The following is a 19599-nucleotide window of genomic DNA, read 5'->3' as shown; positions in this document are numbered from 1 at the left end:
CGCCGGAAGTTGCCTGAGTTCCAGTCAGAAAGACCGGCGGACGGATTTTGACAGGAGCCAGAGCCGCGCTTAGAAATTGGTGGCCATGGAGTTGGGCGAGCTGCTCTACAACAAGTCCGAGTACATCGAAACGGTGCGCGTGTCCAGACATCTGCCCTCCCCTCTCCAAGCCTGCGTTCTCTGAGGCCTCGGTCTCCATCCTGTCTGCCCCACCCCTGGTCCTTTCGGCATTTAGTCCGAGATTACCTAAAGAGAGTTCATGTATAGTCTGGTTTTGTTATTTATTCCTTGCATGGCCAGTTTAGGCTTTTTTATTTTGTCCTGATTTCCTCGTAGAGATAAAATGCCTTCCAGAAAGCAGGACAAGTCTCATTCATTCTGATATTGATTACAGCTCTGGGCCTGAAGGCCTTGTGAAGAAAAAAAAAATTTTTTTTTTTTTGTTAAACTAATGTGTGGTAATTTATTACTATGTGCTGAAGACTGTTATTAGTTTTTTTTTTATAGTCAATACATGATGTATGTAAATTGCTCGAAACGGGTTTAGTGCTCAATCAGCATTCTTCTTATTTTTTTCATTGAATTCTCACAACTCTGTGATATTGGTAAAGTCATTATCCTGGTTTTAGGTCTGTAAAACTGAAGTATGGAAATGAGACTCAATTCATGTCTGCTGCTGCTAGCCTATGTATGTACCACATACAACTGCTGGATCTGTTCCTTGAATCCCTAGTTTCCTGATTCATCCTTGCTTTTTTCGATATTCTGGACTCATTCCATTGCAGACCTCACCCATCTCAAGTCCTGTTCTCTGCAATATGAGCTTTCTTGGTGGAAATTTGTAGCCCAGAATCCACTCATTTTGCTCACCTCTCGTTTCTTTCAGGCATCTGGGAACAAAGTTAGTCGCCAGTCTGTATTGTGTGGAAGTCAGAACATTGTTCTTAATGGCAAGGTAAGGGACAGAGTCAGCTCCAAGATGCATATTTCTGCTTTCTTTCCACTTGTTATCAAATCAGCAAGGCAAATGAAATGTTGCCATGTCTCCTATTTATTGATGTACATTCTAAAATTCTGTTTTATTTATTTTATTTTATTTTTTTTAATAAATTTATTTATTTTAGTTGGGGGCTAATTACTTTACAATATTGTAATAGTTTTTGCCATACATTGACATGAATCAGCCATGGGTTTACATGTGTTCCCCTTCCTGGACCCCCCACCCACCTCCCTCCCCATCCCATCCCTCTGGGTCATCCCATTGCCCCGGCCCTGAGCCCTTGTCTCATGCATCGAACATGGAATGGTGTTCTGTTTCACATATGATAATATACATGTTTCAATGCTATTCTCCCAGAACGTCCCACCCTCACCTTCTCCCTCAGAGTCCATAAAAGTGTTCTATGTATCTGTGTCTCTTATTCTGTCTCGCATATAGGGTTATCGTTACCATCTTTCAAATTCCATATATATGCATTAGTATACTGTATTGTTGTTTTTCTTTCTGGCTTACTTCACTCTGTATAATGGGCTCCAGTTTCATCCATCTCAGTAGAACCGATTCAAATGTATTTTTTTTAATGGCTGAGTAAAATTCTGTTTTAAATTCTGTTTTAAATTTAAAATTCTGTTTTAAAAAGAATTCTCCAAATTGGATTTATTGGATACAAAAAAAAGATTCAGTAAAGGGAGGCAGCAGAAAGCCTTTTTCCTGTTCTTCCAGGAACAAAATACAATGGCACCCAGAACTGAAATTATTATATAGTATTGTAGTGTGTTCTACATTACAGGACACAAAACATAAATAGGCAACATGGTATTTTAGTGTAAAAACTAAAGTGATACTGATGTAATTATCCATTTACCAATTAATGGTTCATTATTAACTAAAACTCTTAAAATTAATGTGAGAATTAGGAAAGATAACTGAAATATGAAATCCTTTTGAAAAAATGGAATGTGAAAGGCTTAGAACACTTAAGAACCAGAGAAAATATCAAGGTATATTTGAGCTTTACGTAAACTGAAGTCCATAGTTTCTTCTTGCCGTTAGGAACACTCAATTTTCCTTGAAATATTAAATATCTAACTTCTAGAGGTAAAATAATTTCACTGTAGTCAAAAGATCACAGATATTTTCAGTAGAGACACAATTACTGTCTCTATTACCCCGTCATACCATGAGATTTAATGGAAATATAGTTTGGTAGTTAATTATAATTAATAATTATAGATACACTGTTTCTGCACCACGTAGAAAATTGAATTAACTCCATCTGAGTCATTAGCAAGTATGTGGAGTTTTAAGTATACAGTTCATTGACATTAATTACAGTCACAGTGTTGTGCAGTCATCACCACTATATCTATTTCTAGAATTTTGTTCATCACCCAAACAAAAACTCTGTAAGGAACAGCTCCTATTCCCTTCTTCCAGGCCCTGGTAACCTCAATCCACTTTCTGTCTCTATGAATGTGCCTATTCTAGATATGTCATTTAAGTGGAATTATATAATACTTGTCATTCTTTGGGCTGGCTTATTGCATGTAGTACTATATTTTAAAGATGCATCCATGTTTTAGCATGTATAAGAATTTTATTCTTTTGATGACTGAATAATATTCCATTGTGTCTATGTACATTTTATGTATTCATCTGTTGATGAACGTTTGGATTGTTTCTACCATTCTGCTTTTGTGAGTAATGCTGCCATGAACATTGGCATGCAAAGATCTATTTGAGTTGCTGTTTTCAATTATTTTTGTGTATACCTAGAGGTGAGGTGGCTGGGTCACATGGTAGTTCCATTTTTAGCTTTCTGAAGAACTGTCAAGTTGCACCATTTTACAGTCCCATGGCAATGCAAGAGAGTACCAATTTCTCCATATCCTCACAAACATGTTATTTGCTCTTTTTCTTGGATGTGAGTATGAAAGGTATTTCATTGTGTTTTTTTAAAATTCATTTTTTATTGGAGTATCGTTGATATACAATGTTGTATTAATTTATGTTGTACATCAAAGTGAATCAGCCATACATATACATATATCCATTCTCTTCTAGACTCCATTCCTGTATAGGCCATTACAGAGCACTGAATAGAATTCCTTGTGCTATACAGTAGGTTCTTATTAGTTATCTTTTGTATACATTTGTGTGATTTGCATTTCCCTAATGTCTGATGATGATGTGCATCTTTCATCTGATTGGCCATTTGCACATCTGAGGGCAAAAATCTATTCACTCCTTTGACCATTTTAAAACCATGTTGCCTTTTTGTTGTTGAGTTGTATTTCTTTATATGTTCTCCATATTAAATCTTTGTCAGATTTATGATTGCAAATATTTTCTACCGTTCTGTAGATTGTCTTTACTTTCTTGATAATGTTCTTTGATGTACAAGAGTTTTTAATATTTATGCAGTCCAGCTTATCTATTTTTTCTTTTGTTGCTTAAGTTTTTGATGTCATATATCTAAAAATCCTTACCAAACCCAAGATCATGAAGATTTACTCCTGTGGTTTCTTCTACGAGTTTGTGATTTTAACACTTTTATTGAAATGGTCATTGATCATTTTAAGCTAATTTTTTGTTTGAATTGAACTTAATTAAGTTAATTTTTGCATATAATGTGAAGTTAGGATCCTATTTAATTAATTCTTAGTGTGTGGAAATTTACTTGTCCCAGCACCATTTGTTGAAGAGATTGTTCTTTCCCCATTGAATGGTTAGTCATCCTTATAGGAAATTATCTATACTTAATCATTACTGTAGCCTTGTAGAAAATTTTATAATCAGAAAAGATGAGTCTTCCTTTCAAGATTGTTTTGGTTATCTGGGATCTTCTATTTCTTTTTTGAAAGGTGTTTTATTTGGCAATATTTGGTGCACACAGGAGACTGATGTGCAATATATATGTTATGAAGCATAAAAATTGCATCAACACCATGAACCCACCACCCAGCTGAATAACTGGAACATAATCAATGCATAATAATACAGTACAACCTGAAGTTTCTCTCTTATTTCTTTCCTCCTTCCAAAAGGATAGCGCTATTCTGAATTTTTTGTCTTATAAATTCTTTATTTTTCAAAAACTTTTTTTTTTTATCATATACATGCATGCATGCGTGCTAAGTCACTTTAGTCATGACCAACTCTTTGTGACACTATGGACTGTTTTAGTCGTGTCCAACTCTTTGTGACATTATGGACTGTAGCACACCTGGCTCCTCTGTCCATGGGATTCTCCAAGCAAGAATACTGGAATGATCCCTCCACAGGATCTTCCTGACCCAGGGATCAAACCTGCATCTCTTATGTCTCCTGCATTGGCAGCTGGGTTCTGTACCACTAGCACCACCTGGGAAGCCCCACCATATACATATGTATTTCTAAATAATATATTTTGTTCTGCTTTACTTGATTTTCTGTGACTTACTATTATTACACTCACTTATTGTAATGATGACAATAGGAGACATATATTACACTTACTAAGTAACATTGTTCTCAACTCCTGTTTCTAAGATTCATTGTGATTTATGCATTTTCACTATTGTGTACAATTCCATTTATCCCCTCTTCTATGCGTGGATAGTTATTTTGTTTCCAGCTTTTTGTTATTATGAACAATCTGTTTTGTTTTGTTTTGTTTTCCCCCAGCCCCTGTCCCTTTCAGAACTTTGACATTTCTGTTTTCCTGAGCCCTTATATCAGGTGTCACAGTGCCTGCAGGGAGAAACAGGGTTTATGTGAGTAAAGAGGACTGGTATAAACCAGAGAGAGTGGTGGGGCCTGGTGAATTGGAGAATACAGGACCTAGCTAAGCTCAAGCGGATTGTTGTTGCCCCATGGGAATGCAGACATATACTTCCAGAGCTTCTAACTGTCCCAAACTGGAAGTTGGGATTTTTTAAAAAATCAAAATACCCTACTATTTAAATAGCCTCTAACTTAAATGATAAAAATGACTGAAGGGCTAAACAAAATGGTTTCTAGATGCAACCCTTAGATCTCCAACTTCCCACCTCTGCCTTGTCCTTGTTGAGTTCAGTGAACTCTGCTTTAGCACTGTTTTCCTCCCTCTAAGGTCTTTTGAGGCACTTCCTTTCATTTTAACACCCTGTTGCCCCTATTTTTCATCTGACTTCTCTTTAGCTCCATTCTTCTGAGATAGGAACCAGAATTTGAATTCCTCTTGCTAAATCTCTTTGACCATCTGTGATATCATTTCCTTATGTTTTTTTGTGTTTGCTTCTTCAGTGTGAATGTAATTTAGGCTGACTGAGGAACTAATATGGATTTTCTTTATTTCCAAATTAAGATTGTTGTCTTTATTTAAAATACAATAAAACAATAACAGCCATTACCAGATACTCAGAACTCTTGATATTCTGTTTTCTTCTAAAAGAAAAAGAAGTCATTTTCTCTGATTGTAGATGGAAACACAAGCAGAAAACAATGATTGAAGTAAATTAAAAATCTTCGATGAAAGAATTATGTACTAGAAATAGACATCTCTCTAAGGTTGAAGAAGATAGCTTTTTTCTTCTAAGAAGATAGCTTTTAAAACCGAGAGAAATTCCCTGGCAGACCAGTGGTGGTGGTGATTGTTGTTCAGTCACCCAGTCGTGTCTGACTCTTTGTGACCCGACCCCATGGACTGCAGCACGGCAGGTCCCCCTGTCCCTCACCATCTCCTGAAGTTTGCCCAAGTTCATGACCATTGCATCGGTTATGCCATCCAGCCATCTCATCCTCTGACACCCTCTTCTCCTGCCCTCAATCTTTCCCATCATCAGGGACTTTTCCAGTGAGTCAGCTGTTCGCATCAGATGGCCAAAATACTGGAGCTTTAGCTTTGGCCTCAGTCCTTCCAATGAATATTTAGGGTTGATTTCCCTTAAGATTGACTGGTTTGATCTCCTTGCTATCCAAGGGACTCTCAGGAGTCTTCTCCAGCACCACAGTTCAAAGGCATCAATTCTTTGGTGCTCTGCCTTCTTTACGGTCCAGCTCTCACATCCATACGTGACCACTGCAAAGACCATAGCCTTGACTGTACGGACCTGTGTCAGCAGAGTAATGTCTCTGCTTTTCACACATTGTCTAGGTTTGTCATAGCTTTCCTGCTGAGAAGCAATTGTCTTCTGATTTCAGTCACCATCCTCAGTGATTTTGGAGCCCAAGAAGAGGAAATCTGTCACTGCTTCCACCTTTTACCTTCTATTTGTCAGGCAGTAATGGGGCCGGATGTCATGATCTTAGTTTTTTTAATATTTAGCTTTAAGCCAGCTCTTTCGCTTTCCTCCTTCACCCTCATCAAGAGGGTCTTTAGTTCCTCTTCACTTTCTGCCATTAGAGTGGTATCATCCACATGTCTGAGGTTATTGATATTTCTCTCAGCAACCTTATTTCTAGCTTGTTACTCATCTAACCCAGCATTTCTCATGATATGTTCAGCGTGTAGGTTAAAGAAACTGGATGACAGCAGACAGCCCTGTCGTACTTGTTTCTCAATCCTGAACCAATCACTTGTTCCTTATTGGGTCCTAACTGTTGCTTTTTGACCTGCATACAGGTTTTTCATGAGACTGATAAGATGTCTGGTATTCACATGCGTTCCACAGTTTGTTATGATCCGCACAGTTAAAGGCTTTAGTGTAGTTGATGAAACAGAGGTAGATGTTTTTCTGGAATTCCCTTGCTTTCTCAATGATCCAGTGAATGTTGGCAATTTGATCTCTGGTTCCTCTGCCTTTTCTAAACCCAGTTTGAACATCTGGAAGTTCTTGGTTCACATGATGCTGAAGCCTAGCAGGCATGGTTTTAAGTATGACCTTACTATCCTGGGAGATGAGTGCAATTGTCCAAAAGTTAGAACATTCTTTAGTACTACCCTTCTTGGAAATTGGGATGAGGATTGATCTTTTCCAGTCCTGTGGCCATTGCTGGGTCTTCCGGATTTGCTGACATATTGAGTGCAACAATTTGCTATCATCATCCTTTAGGGTTTTGAATAGCTCTACTGGAATTCCATCGCATCCACAGCTTTATTAACAGCAGTGCTTCCTAAGGCCCACTTGACTTCACACTCTAGAATGTCTGGCTCTGGGTGACTGAGCACACCATTGTAGTTATCGGGTTCATTAAGATCTTTTTTGTACAGTTCTTCCGTGTATTCTTTCCATCTGTTTTTGACCTCTTCAGTGTCTACTAGGTCTCTACCATTTCTGTCCTTTATTGTGCCTGTCGTTGGGCAAAATGTTCCCTTGATATTTCTGATTTTCCTGAGGAGATCGCTAGTCTTTCCCCTTCGGTTGTTTTCCTCTTATTTTGATGCACTGTTCATTGAAGAAGGCCTTCTTGTCTCTCCTTGTTATTCTTTGGAACTTGGTGTTTAACTGGATGTACCTTTCCCTTTCTCCCTTCCTTTTCACTTCTCTTCTTTCCTCAGCTATTTGTAAAGCCTCCTCAGATAACCTCTTTGCCTTCTTGCTTTTTTTTTCCTTTGGGATAGTTTTGTTAGCTGCCTCCTGTGCAATATTACAGACCTCTGTCCTTAGTCCTTCAGGCACACTGTTTCCTAGATCTAATCCCTTGAATCTGTTTGTCACCTCCACTGCATATTCATACGGAGAAGGCAATGGCACCCCACTCCAGTACTCTTGCCTGGAAAATCCCATCGACAGAGGAGCCTGGTAGGCTGTAGTCCATGGGGTCGCGAAGAGTCGGACACGACTGAGTGACTTCACTTTCACTTTTCCCTTTCATGCACTGGAGAAAGAAATGGCAACCCACTCCAGTGTTCTTGCCTGGAGAATCCCAGGGATGGCGGAGCCTGATGGGCTGCCGTCTATGGGGTCGCACAGAGTCAGACACGACTGAAGTGACTTAGCAGCAGCAGCAGCATATTCATAGGGGATTTGATTTAAGTCATACCTGGCTTGCCTAGTGGTTTTCCCCGCTCTCTTTAGTTTAAGCCTGAATTTTGCTGTGAGAAGCTGATGATCTGAGCCACAGTCAGCTCTAGGTCTTGTTTTTGCTGACTGTGTATAGCTTCTCCATCTTTGGCTACAAAAAACGTAATCAGTTTGATTTCGGCATTTATTATTTGGTGATATCCATGTGTAAAGTCATCTCTTGTATTGTTGGATAAGGGTGCTTCCTATAACCATGCATTCTCTTAGCAGAATTCAGTTAGCCTTTGCCCTGCTTCATTCTGTATTCCAAGGCCAAACTTGCCTGTTACTCCAGGTATCTCTTGACTTCCTACTTTTGCATCCCAATCCCCAGTGATGAATAGAACATCTTTTTTTTGATGTTAGTTCTAGGAGGTCTTCATAGAACTGAATAACTTAAGGTTCTTCAACATTGGTGGTAGGGGCATAGACTTGAATTACTGTGATGTAGAATGACTTGCCTTGGAAATGAACTGAGATCATTCTGTCATTTTTGAGGTTGCATCCAAGTACTGCATTTTGGACTCTCTTGTTGATTATGAAGGCTACTCCATTTTTCCTAAGGGATTCTTGTCCACAGTAGTAGAAATAATGATCATCTGAATTAACTTTGTCCTTTCCGGTTAATTTTAGTTCACTGATTCCTAAGATGTTGATGTTTATTCATATCATCTCCTGCCTGACCATGTCCAATTTACCTTGATTCATAGGCCTAATGTTCCAGGTTCCTATGCAGTATTGTTCTTTGCAGCATCGGATTTTACTTTCATCACCAGACACATCCAAACTGAGCATTGTTTCCGCTTTGGCCCAGCGGCTTCATTCTTTCTGGTAGTTGTCTTCCACTCTTTCCCAGTAGCAAATTGGACACGTTGCAACGTGGGGGACTCATCTTTCAGTGTTACATCTTTTTGTCTTTTTAGACAGTTCATGAGGTGTAAACAGCAAGTATACTGGAGTGGTTTGCCGTTCCCTCCAATGGATCACATTTTGTCAGAACTCTCCACTGTGACCCTTCTGTCTTGGGTGGCCCTACATGGCATAGCTCATAGCTTCATTGAGTTACACAAGCCCCTTCACCATGACAAGGCAGTGATCCGTGAAGAGGGGACCAGTGGTTAGGACTCAGTATTTTCACTACTGGGGCTAGGGTTCAGTCCCTGGTCAGGGAACTAAGATCTCACAAGCTGTAAGGCTTGGCCAAAAAGAAACAAAAACCAAGAGGAACTGTAATAGTTTACGATCAGCAGCAGATGTGAAGGTTTCTTTTTGCCGATGGGGGTTTTATAGGCTGAACATATGCAGGTCAGATTGGTCGGCTCTTTCAGGCGTGAGCGCATTTCTGTTTTAGTATCTTCTCAGAGCCTGGTGTTCTGGCCAGTGATTTATCTAAATTCACATATATTTGAGGTGTTTCCATCTACCTCTCTACCCTGACCTTCTGTCTTGAGCCCCAGACCTTTATTCACAGCTGCCTGTTGGTCATCCCAAAGGACCCTCAAACTCCACATTTCAAAATTGAATTTAATCATCAAATCCCCAGAATTTCTCACTTGTCCTAGATTCTCTTTTTCTTGCCCAGCGTCTAAACAATGACCAAGTCATATAGAATCTCTTTTTTTCCTTTTAAATATTTTATAATGGAACATTAAAAAATAATTTTTATTTAGGTATATTACATACAGTAAAATGTACCCATTTTAAATATGCAGTTGGATGAGTTTTGGCTGATGTGGACATCTATGCAACTAGTACCACAGTCACGATATAAAATATTCCCATCACTCTACTTGTTCTGCCTCTCTGCAGTCAAGCCACCTGGGTATCCTTTGTAAAACTAATATAGATTAGTTTTGCATTTTCTAGAGTTTCCTGTAATTGGAATCATGTACTATTTTGGGAGTCAGACTTCTTTCACTCAGCATAATGTTTTTGAGATATATCCATGTCATTGGATATATTCATGGATTAGAATTGGGTTGGCCAACAAGTTCGAGTTTTTCTGTTACATCCTATGGGAAAACCCAAATGAACTTATTGGCCAACCCAATAGTTCATTATTTTTTAAACTTTTTTTTTTTTTTTTCTGCTGCGCCATATGGCTTGTAGGATAGGCCGTGGCAGTGAAAACCTGGAATCCTAACTACTAGTCCACCAAGGAACTCCCTCATTACTTTGTACTACACTTATCTTAGCCAAAAGGCCGAGAAGCGATCCCCTCATTACTTTGTATAGATGAGCAGTATTATTTGAAACTTTTAGGACAGTAAAAAAGACGTAGAATGAGTCCCTATGTGTTTATTCACTGGCTTCTACAGCTAGCAGTATTCTGGCATTCTTCCTTCATTTCTATACTCACCTGCCAAATTCAAACCAGTTTTGGAGTGGAATATTTTACAGCAAATTGCAAGTATAATTTTGTTGTTGTTGCTCAGTTGCTAAGTCATGTCCAACTCTTTGTGACCCCATGGACTGCAGCACGCCAGGCCTCCCTATCCCTAACCATCTCCCAGAGTTCATCCAAGTTTATGTCCATTGAATCGGTGCTGCTATCCAACCGTCTCATCCTCGCCTGCCCTCTTCTCCTTTTGCCTTCAATCTTTCCCAGCATCAGGGTCTTTTCCAATGAGTTGGCTCTGCTTCCAGAGTAATATTTCTAAAATGAAGCTTCAGTTGTGTTAATCCTTCGCTTAAAATCTTTCATTGATTCCTTATATTCTCTATGGAAAAGAAGTCTAAACTTCTGTAATCAGCATACATAATTCCTCATGATCTGGTCCTTGCTTATTTTCTCAGCTGCAACCCCAGCCACATGCACTTTTTTTAGATTTTTTACTTATTTATTTTATTTTTGGTTGTGGTGAGTCTTCGTGGCTGACGTGGGCTTCTCTAGTTATAATGAGTGGGGGCTTCTTTCTAGTTGTGGTACGCAGGCTTCTCATTTCAGTGGCTGCTCTAGTTGGGGAGCACAGACTCTAGGCATGTGGGCTCAGTAGTTGTGGCTGGTGGACTCTAGAGTGCTGCTGGCTCAGTAGTTGTGTCCCATGGGCTTAGTTGCTCTGCAGCATGTGGGATCTTTCTGGACTAGAGAACGAACTGGTGTCCTTTGTATTTTAAGGTGGATTCTTAACCACTGGACCACCAGGGAGGCCCCACATGCACTTTTTAACCTCATTTATTCAACAGACACTTCAAGAATAACTGCTCTTTACCAAGTGTGGGGCATTAATTCCCCCCAATTTCTGGTTTATGTTATTCAGCCCCTCCTGGCAATGTCTAGGGAAGCCATGTATCGTATCCTGGAGTGAAGCATGTAATCTGAGTCCAGAAATTGGGAAAGGAAAAAGAACGTCAGTGGATTTACCCCGGGAACATGAAGCTGCAGGCAGTGAGTAGTGTTAGGAGATTAGACAAAGGTGGGAGCAGCTGTGATTCTTCCTGAGCAAGCAGCCAGGGCATGAGGGCAGGTAGAATGAGTGCATCTGAGGAGGTGCATAAACCAGGAATGCTATAGGTATCCAATAAATATTTGTCCATCCATTGAGTCCTATTCATGGAATTGTAAGGGCAAAGCTTGTGATGTACTGGGAACATCTTGGAAAAACAGTCAGCTTTATGAGGGCAGTTCTCTTTACCTTAATCCCCTTTGACAGAACATGTGATTCAGTGGAGTATAGCGTAACTCTCAGGGTGTCTTGTTTCCCGCTCTTTTTTGTTATGTTTTAGGCTCTGTAAAATATGCTTTGTTTCCTCTTTGACCCCCCTCCTAGAGTAATGGAAATAAAAACAAAAATAAACAAATGAGACCTAATTAAACTTAAAAGCTTCTGCACAGCAAAGGAAACTATAAACAAGATAAAAAGAAACCCTCAGAATGGGAGAAAATAATTGCAACCAAAGCAAGTGATAAAAGATTGATTTCCAAAAGATACAAGCAGCTTGTGCAGCTCACTCTCAGAAAAACAAGCAACCCAATAAAAAATTGGGGCGGAAGACCTAAACAGACATTTCTGCAAAGAAGACACACAGATGGCCAGCAAACGGAAGGAAAGATGCTCAACATCATTCATTATTGTTGTTATTGTTGTTCAGTCACTAAGTTGTATCCAACTCTTTGCAACCCCATGAACTGTAGCATGCCAGGCTTCTTTGTCCTTCACTGTCTCCCTCAGTTTGCTCAAACTTACGTCCATTGAGTCAGTGATGCCATCCAACCATCTCATCCTCTGTTGCCTTCTTCTCCTCCTGCTGTCAATCCTTCCTAGCATCAGGGTCTTTTCTAATGAGTCAGCTCTTCGCATCAGGTGGCCAAAGTATTGGGGCTTCAGCTTCAGCATCAGTCCTTCCAATGAATACTCAGGATTGATTTCCTTTAGGGTTGACTGATTTAACCTCCTTGCTGTCCAAGGGAATCTCAAGAGTCTTCTGCAACATCACAGTTGAAAAACATCAGTTCTTTGGTGCTCAGCCTTATTTATGGTCCAACTCTCATATCCATACATGACTTCTGGAAAAACCATAGCTTTGACTATACAGACCTTGTTGGCAAAGTGATGTCTCTGCTTTTTAATACACTGTCTAGGTGTGTCATAGATTTTCTTCCAAGGGGCACGCGTCTTTTAGTTTCATGGCTGCAGTCACTGTCCACAGTAATTTTGGAGCCCAAGCCACTTTTTCCCCATCTATTTGCCATGAAGTGATGGGACCAGATGCTATGATCTTCTTTTAAGCCAGCTTTTTCACTCCTCTTTAACCTTCATCAAGAGGTGCTTTAGTTTCTTTTTGCTTTCTGCCATTAAAGTGTTATCAACTGCATATCTGAGGTTGTTGATATTATTCCCAGCAGTCTTGAGTCCAGCCTGTGAGTAATCCAGCCTGGCCTTTCACATGATATACTCTGCATATAAGTTAAATAAGCAGGGCGAAAGTATACAGCCTTTACGTACTCCTTTCACACTTGGAATCAGTCTGTTGTTCCATGTCCGGATCCAACTGTTGCTTCTTGACCTATATGCAGGTTTCTCAGGAGGCAGGTAAGGTGGTCTGGTATTCCCGTCTCTTGAAGAAGTTTCCAGAGTTTGTTATGATCCACACAGTCAAAGGCTTTAGTGTAGTCAATAAAGCAGAAATAGTTGCTCTTTGGAATTCCCTTGCTTTTTCTATTAGCCACAGATGTTGAAAATTTGATCTGGTTCTTCTCTGTTTTCTAAATCCAGCTTGTACATCTGGAAGTTCTTGGTTCACATACTGCTGAAGCCTAGCTTGAAGGATTTTGAGCCTAATCTTGCTAACATGTGAAAATGAATGCAACTGTATGGTAATTTGAACTTTCTTTGGCTTTGCCCTTCTTTGAGATTGGAATGAAAACGGACCTTTTCCAGTCCTGTGGCCACTGCTGAGTTTTCCAAATTTGCTAACATATTGAGTGCAGTACTTTAACAGCATCAACTTTAGAATTTTAAATAGCTCAACTGGAATTCCATCACCTCTACTAGCTTTGTTCGTAGTAATGCTTCCTAAGGCCCACTTGACTTCACACTCCAGGATGTTTGGCTCTAGGTGAGTGACCACACTATCATGATTATCCAGGTCACTGAGGCCTTTTTTGTACAGTTCTTCTGTGTATTCTTGCCCCCTGTTCTTAATCTCTTCTGCTTTTATTAGGTCTTTGCTGTTTCTGTTGTTTATGGTTCCCATCTTTCCAGGAAATATTCCACTGGTATCTCCAGTTTTCTTGAAGAGATCTCTAGTCTTTCCCATTCTATTGTTTTCCTCTATGTCTTTGCATTGTTCACTTAAGAAGGCTTTCTTATCTCTCCTTGCTATTCTCTGGAACTCTGCCTTCAGTTGGGTATATCTTTCCTTTTCTCCTTTGCCTTTTGCTTCTCTTCTTTTCTCAGCTACTTGTAAGACTTCCTCAGACAACCACTTTGCCTTCTTGCATTTCTTATTCTTGGGGATGGTTTTGGTCACCATCTCCTGTACAGTGTTGCGAACCTCCATCCATAGTTCTTCAGGCACCCTGTTTACCAGATCTAATCCCTTGAATCTATTCATCACCTCCACTGTATAATCATAAGGAATTTGATAAAGGTCATACCTGAATGACCTAGTGGTTTTCCCTATTTTCTTCAACTTGAGCCTGAATTTTGTAGTAAGGAGCTGATGATCTGAGCCACAGTCAGCTCCAGGTCTTGTTTTTGCTGACTGTATGTAGCTCTGTCTTCGGCTGCAAAGGATATAATCAGTCTGACTTTGGTATTGACCATCATCTGATAATTTCCCTATGTAGAGTCGTCTCTTGTATTGTTGGAAGAGGGTGTTTGTTATGAGCAGTGCATTCTCTTGGCAAAATTCTGTTAATCATTGCCTTGCTTCATTTTGTATTCCAAAGCCAAATGAGCCTGTTACTCCAGGTATCTCTTGGCTTCCTACTTTTGCATTCCAGTCCTCTATAATGAAAAGGACATCTTTTTTGGTGTTAGTTCTAGAAGGTGTTGTAGATCTTCATAGAACTGTTCAGCTTCTTTGACATTAGTGATTGGGGCATAGACTTGGATTACTGTGATGTTGAATGTAAACACAATGAAAAGGCAAAAAGATATGACACCAGAAGATGAGCCCGCCCAAGTTGGTAGCTGTACAATATGCTACTAGGGAAGAGCGGAGGAACAGCTCTATAAAGTATGAAGAGGCTGGGCCAACCTGGAAACATTACTAAGATGTGGATGGATCTGGTGCTGAAAGTGAAGTCCAGTGCTGTAAAGAACAATATTGCATAGGAACTTGGAATGTTAGGTCCATGAATCAAGGTAAATTGGTCAAGCAAGAGATGGCAAGAGTGAACACTGACATTTTAGGAATCATTGAACTAAAATGAATAGGAATTGGCGAATTTAATTCAGATGACCATTGTATCTACTACTGTGGGCAAGAATCCCTTAGAAGAAATGGATTACCCCCTCATATTCAACAAAAGAGTCCAAAATGCAGTACTTGGAGGCAAACTCAAAAATGACAATGATCTCTGTTCGTTTCCAAGGCAAACCACTCATTATTAGAGAACTGCAAATCAAAACAACCCTGAAATATCACCTCACACCAGTCAGAATGGCCATCACCCAAAAATCTACAAACAGTAAATGTTGGAAAGGATGTGGGGAAAAGGGAACCCTCTTGCACTGTTGGTGGGAAAGTAAAATGATACAGCCACTATGGAGAACAACATGGAGGTTCCTTTAAAGACTAGGAATAAAACTGTCATATGACCCAGCAATCCCACTTGGGCATATATACCTTGAGAAAACTAATTCAAAAAGACACATGTATCCCAGTTTTCATTGTAGCACTGTTTACAATAGCCAGCCAGGACATGGAAGCAACCTAGATGTCCATCAACAGACGAATGTATAAAGAAGTTTGTATATTTATACAATGCAATACTACTCAGCTATAAAAAGGAGCAAAATTGAGTCAGTTGTAGTGAGATGGATGAACCTAGAGTCTGTCATACAGAGTGAAGTAAGTCAGAAAGAGAAAAACAAATAGCGTATATTAATGCATATATAGGGACTTTAGAAAAATGGTACTGGTGAGCCTGTTTGCAGGATAGGAATACAGACACAGGTGTAGAGAACAGACTTGTAGACATGGGGAAAGGAGAGGGTGAGACGAATTGGGAGAGTAGCATTAACATATATACACTACTATCTGTAAAATAGATAGCTAGTGGGAAACTGCTGTATAATACAGGGAGCTCAGCTCGGTGCTCTGTGATGACCTAGAGAAGTACGATTGTGAGGGTGGCAGGGAGGCCCAAGAGAGAAGGAATATAGGTATACTTAAGCTGATTCACGTTGTTCTACAGTAGAAACAGACACAACGTTGTAAAGCGATTATCCTCCAATTAAAATAAATTTTAAAAATACGCTGCTTTGTTTTATAGACCATTGTGATGAATGACTGTATTATCCGAGGTGATCTGGCAAATGTAAGAGTTGGACGTCATTGTGTTGTGAAAAGTCGGAGTGTCATAAGGCCACCATTCAAGAAATTCAGCAAAGGGTATGTAATTTAATCATTTGTTTCAGTCTTGGGCAAGATGCTGCTTCTGGTGGTGAAATCCATGCATTGAGTCATGAGGGAAGGAGCAGGTCTGTACTTTTGTTTGGAGCACTGAGTGAGAACACACCATAATGAGCACAGTTGGTGGTGGTCGTCTTAGTCTAGTTGGTGGTTAGTTGCCAGAAACAATCCACTTAAGCTGGCAAAAGCAGGGGTGAGGTGTTGGGGGGAGTGCTTCTGATTAAACAGACACAGGCATATTTGATGGAATTTCAGGGTAGAAAAAGGGGGCCAGGTTTCACAAGGGACTGGAACCTGGAGCTGGACAGCCAGCCAGAACCAAGACCGCCATCTGTCTGTCTGCTACTCTGCCCCTGAGAGTCTACTCTTTCTTATCTATCCTTCTCTCTGTACTTCCTCTTCCCTCTTTTTTCTTCCTGCTGTATTGTCCCACTTTTCTCCTGGAGCCAACTTTGCTGCCTCAGCCCTTTAATTACATCACTTCACAAATCAGAGATTTTAAATTGTCCTGTTAACAAAATCTTGGTAGAGCGAATCTGATTGGCTTAGTTTCAGTTAGGTGCCCACCCCTGGTCTAAACAGCTTTGACCCAGAGGGTAATGTCAAGTCAGGCCCACTGACCTCTCAGTGGGAATAAGGATTATCAAAGAAAAAATGTGAACAGGGCAGGAAGACCGCCCACTGTGCTTGATATGGTAGTATTCCCTTTGCCTCCCTCTCTGTTTGCCCTCCTGGCTCCTACCCATGGCACCGTCCACTTTCCATCCAATAATTCAACAATTATTTATTGAGTGTTTTCTTTATGCCAGTCACTAGGTTATAATCTGGGCATATAAAAGATGGATAAAATGGGGTCTCAAAACCTAGTGTTAGAAATAAAACAAACAAGTGAATGTAACAAAAAAGAGAGACTCACAGATGTTTAGAACAATCTAGGGTTACCAGTGGGAGGGTAAGGGGTGAGATAGGGGACGGGTATTAAGAAGGACAGGTATACAGACTACTGCATATAAAATAAATAAGCAACAAAGATATATTATACAGCATAGGAAATATACCTAATATTTTATAATAACTATAAATGGAATATAACCTCTAAAATTGTGAACCACTATGTTGTACACCTGAAACTTACGTAAAATTAACTATACCTCAGTTAAAACAACAACAATCACCACCACCTTGTGGTAAAAATGATTGAATAAACAACTACTGTAGAATATAATGCTGCAACAGGATAGCCACTATATAATGGGGTCCGCCTGACCCTGGGGTATGAACACGGTTAGGGAGGAACAGAAGAGGGCAGTTAATTCAGACAATAATACTTGAATGTATATCATGCAGGAATCGTCTGCATTTCCTGTAGTGATGCTGGACTCCAGCATTTCATTACGTACAAGAATTGGAGCAGGGAGTCATTGTATATCATACAAAATTCAAATGAAAACATTTGCTCATTAATTCAGAAGGTGCTTGAGGGAAAGCCAGAAAACCTCGTGGTGCCTTTTCATGATTTCATACAGTGACTGATGCTCTGCCAGAATTGTTGACTCCACTTCCTGATAAAGTCATTATTGGGCTGGATATAGGAAGAAGGCTGAAAATGAACAAGGGGCTTACTGGTGAATGGAAGGATGTGTAAATAAGAATAGTCCACATGGGGCAGCGTGGATGGCAGGGGAGTTTAGGGGAGAATGGATATATATATGTGTATGGCTGTGTCCCTTTGTTGTCTACCTGAAACTATCACAAAATTGTTAATTGGCTATATTCCAATATAAAACAAAAAGTTAAAAAATAGTCCGCACGAGAAATACATAAATATGAAAGTGTAAGTAGCAACACATGCATAGAAGGTGAATGTCGATTTCTTCCCCTGTATGTCTCAATACCAAAACCAGATGAGAGTAGAGTTTTGAATTTTCAGTTTAAAATTGAAGAGTTGACAGCCTGCTGTAGACTATGGTAAAATTAAGGAATCCATTGTTACCCAAGGGGTCTAGACTAAAATGCAAATGAATTAAGGAAGATTTAAATAAGTTATAGGTGTGTGGAAGACAGGTATCTCTCTGATAAAATATTCCTGACAAAATAGAACACAGGACTGGAAAGAGCCAGTGAGTATACAGCTGCTTTGTTTTAGTTCTAGTCCAAATATTTTACATCCCAAGTACTGAAATTTCTTGGAAGTATGATCACAGACCACTGTCAGTTACATTTGAGGAGTCCTGGAGAATGGGAATGATGTCACAAGTCTAGAGAAACCCTACTAACTCCTTAAGTCTTGGCTTAAATGTCACTTTCAATTAAGCTTTTACCAAACCTCCAGTCTGAATAAAGTCTCTGTGTCATGCCCTCATGATGTGTTATTTTTCCTCTGTAGCACTTATCACAGTTGTAACTAATTACTTATTTAATCATTTATTTAATCTCTCTTCTCCTGATTGTAATCTCCTCATGGGCAGGATCATGTCCCTTTTGCTCGCCATTGTATTCCCCAATTCCTAGCATAGAGTCAGGCATATAGTAGATACCCAGTAAAACCAGACAATATAAATTTTCAGCATGTTGGGAATTATATCCCATGAACCTTACATCAGTCCCCTGAAGCATTATAGAGCAGATTAATGAAAATGTGATCTGTGGGCATTTTCAGAGGAGGCTAGAATGAGCAAAACACTCATTTGTTTTTATTTGATGCTAGCTTTTCTAACTTTGAAGGCCTTGTCCTTACTCTTTTGCTATTTCCTTGCACATTTCTATAGTCTAATATTTCTGATTTTGGTTTAGTAGTCACATGCATCTTCTTCAGTGTTACAGAATTCCTCAAACGTGAGGATTCTTTCCTTGCTAGGAGCAGTCTTATTAAGATAAGATGGAGTTGCAGTTATGATCTTTAGTTCTATAAACCTTGACCAGAAGTACATCACCTTAACTGTTCTTTGTTCTCTTCTTTTTCTTCTATAGCGTTGCATTTTTTCCTTTACATATTGGGGACCACGTCTTTATTGAGGAAGATTGTGTGGTCAACGCAGCTCAGATTGGCTCTTACGTTCACGTTGGCAAGAATTGTGTGATTGTGAGTATGCGGACTTGGCTGCCTGAGCAGCCTCACTCCCCTTTGAGCTCCTGTCCCTCCCATCAGTGGGCCTTTGCTTCTGTCATCAAGCAGGGTTGAAGTTTTTTCTGATCTACTAGTTTACCAGAATTGTTATTATTATTATTTTTTTAATATTTATTTATTTATTTATTTAGGCTGTGCCAGGTCTTAGTTGCAGCATGTGGGATCTAGTTCCCTGACCAGGGATTGAACCTGGGGCCCCCTGCATTCAGACTGTGGAGTCTTAGCCACTGGACCACCAGGGAACTCCCAGAATTGTTATTAAATTTGGAATTCTTCCTAAGCATTAGTAATCATGGCTAACCTTTATGGAATCTTTTCTATATGATGTTAAATTCTTTCCTTTGGTTATTTTATTTAATCCTCACAACCATCCAAGGATGATAGATTGTAATTATCCCTATTTTCAGATGAGGAGACTGAAG

At 39.7% G+C, this 19599-nt stretch overlaps 1 protein-coding gene across 3 annotated transcripts in view; it reads left to right on the top strand.

Moving 5' to 3' along the window:
* The first annotated feature begins 11 nt into the window (after window positions 1-11).
* DCTN5 (dynactin subunit 5) overlaps window positions 12-19599 on the top strand; it is a 29152-nt gene continuing 9564 nt past the window's right edge. For 2 of the 3 annotated variants that reach the window (XM_081554516.1, XM_081554517.1), the window contains exons 1-4: window positions 12-133; window positions 887-955; window positions 15911-16029; window positions 19021-19132. In XM_081554516.1, coding sequence (XP_081410642.1) covers window positions 86-133; window positions 887-955; window positions 15911-16029; window positions 19021-19132 — 348 coding nt within the window. In that variant the 5' untranslated portion in view covers window positions 12-85. The remainder of the gene's footprint in view (window positions 134-886; window positions 956-15910; window positions 16030-19020; window positions 19133-19599) is intronic. The other variant, XM_081554518.1, reaches the window with a different exon arrangement.

The sequence above is a fragment of the Giraffa tippelskirchi genome, chromosome 13 (genome assembly GCF_054371585.1).
Source record: "Giraffa tippelskirchi isolate mGirTip1 chromosome 13, T2T-mGirTip1v1.2.pri, whole genome shotgun sequence".
Taxonomy (NCBI): Eukaryota; Metazoa; Chordata; class Mammalia; order Artiodactyla; family Giraffidae; genus Giraffa; species Giraffa tippelskirchi.
The sequence above is the reverse complement of the archived record's forward strand: the minus strand, read 5'-3'. Positions and strand labels throughout refer to the sequence as shown.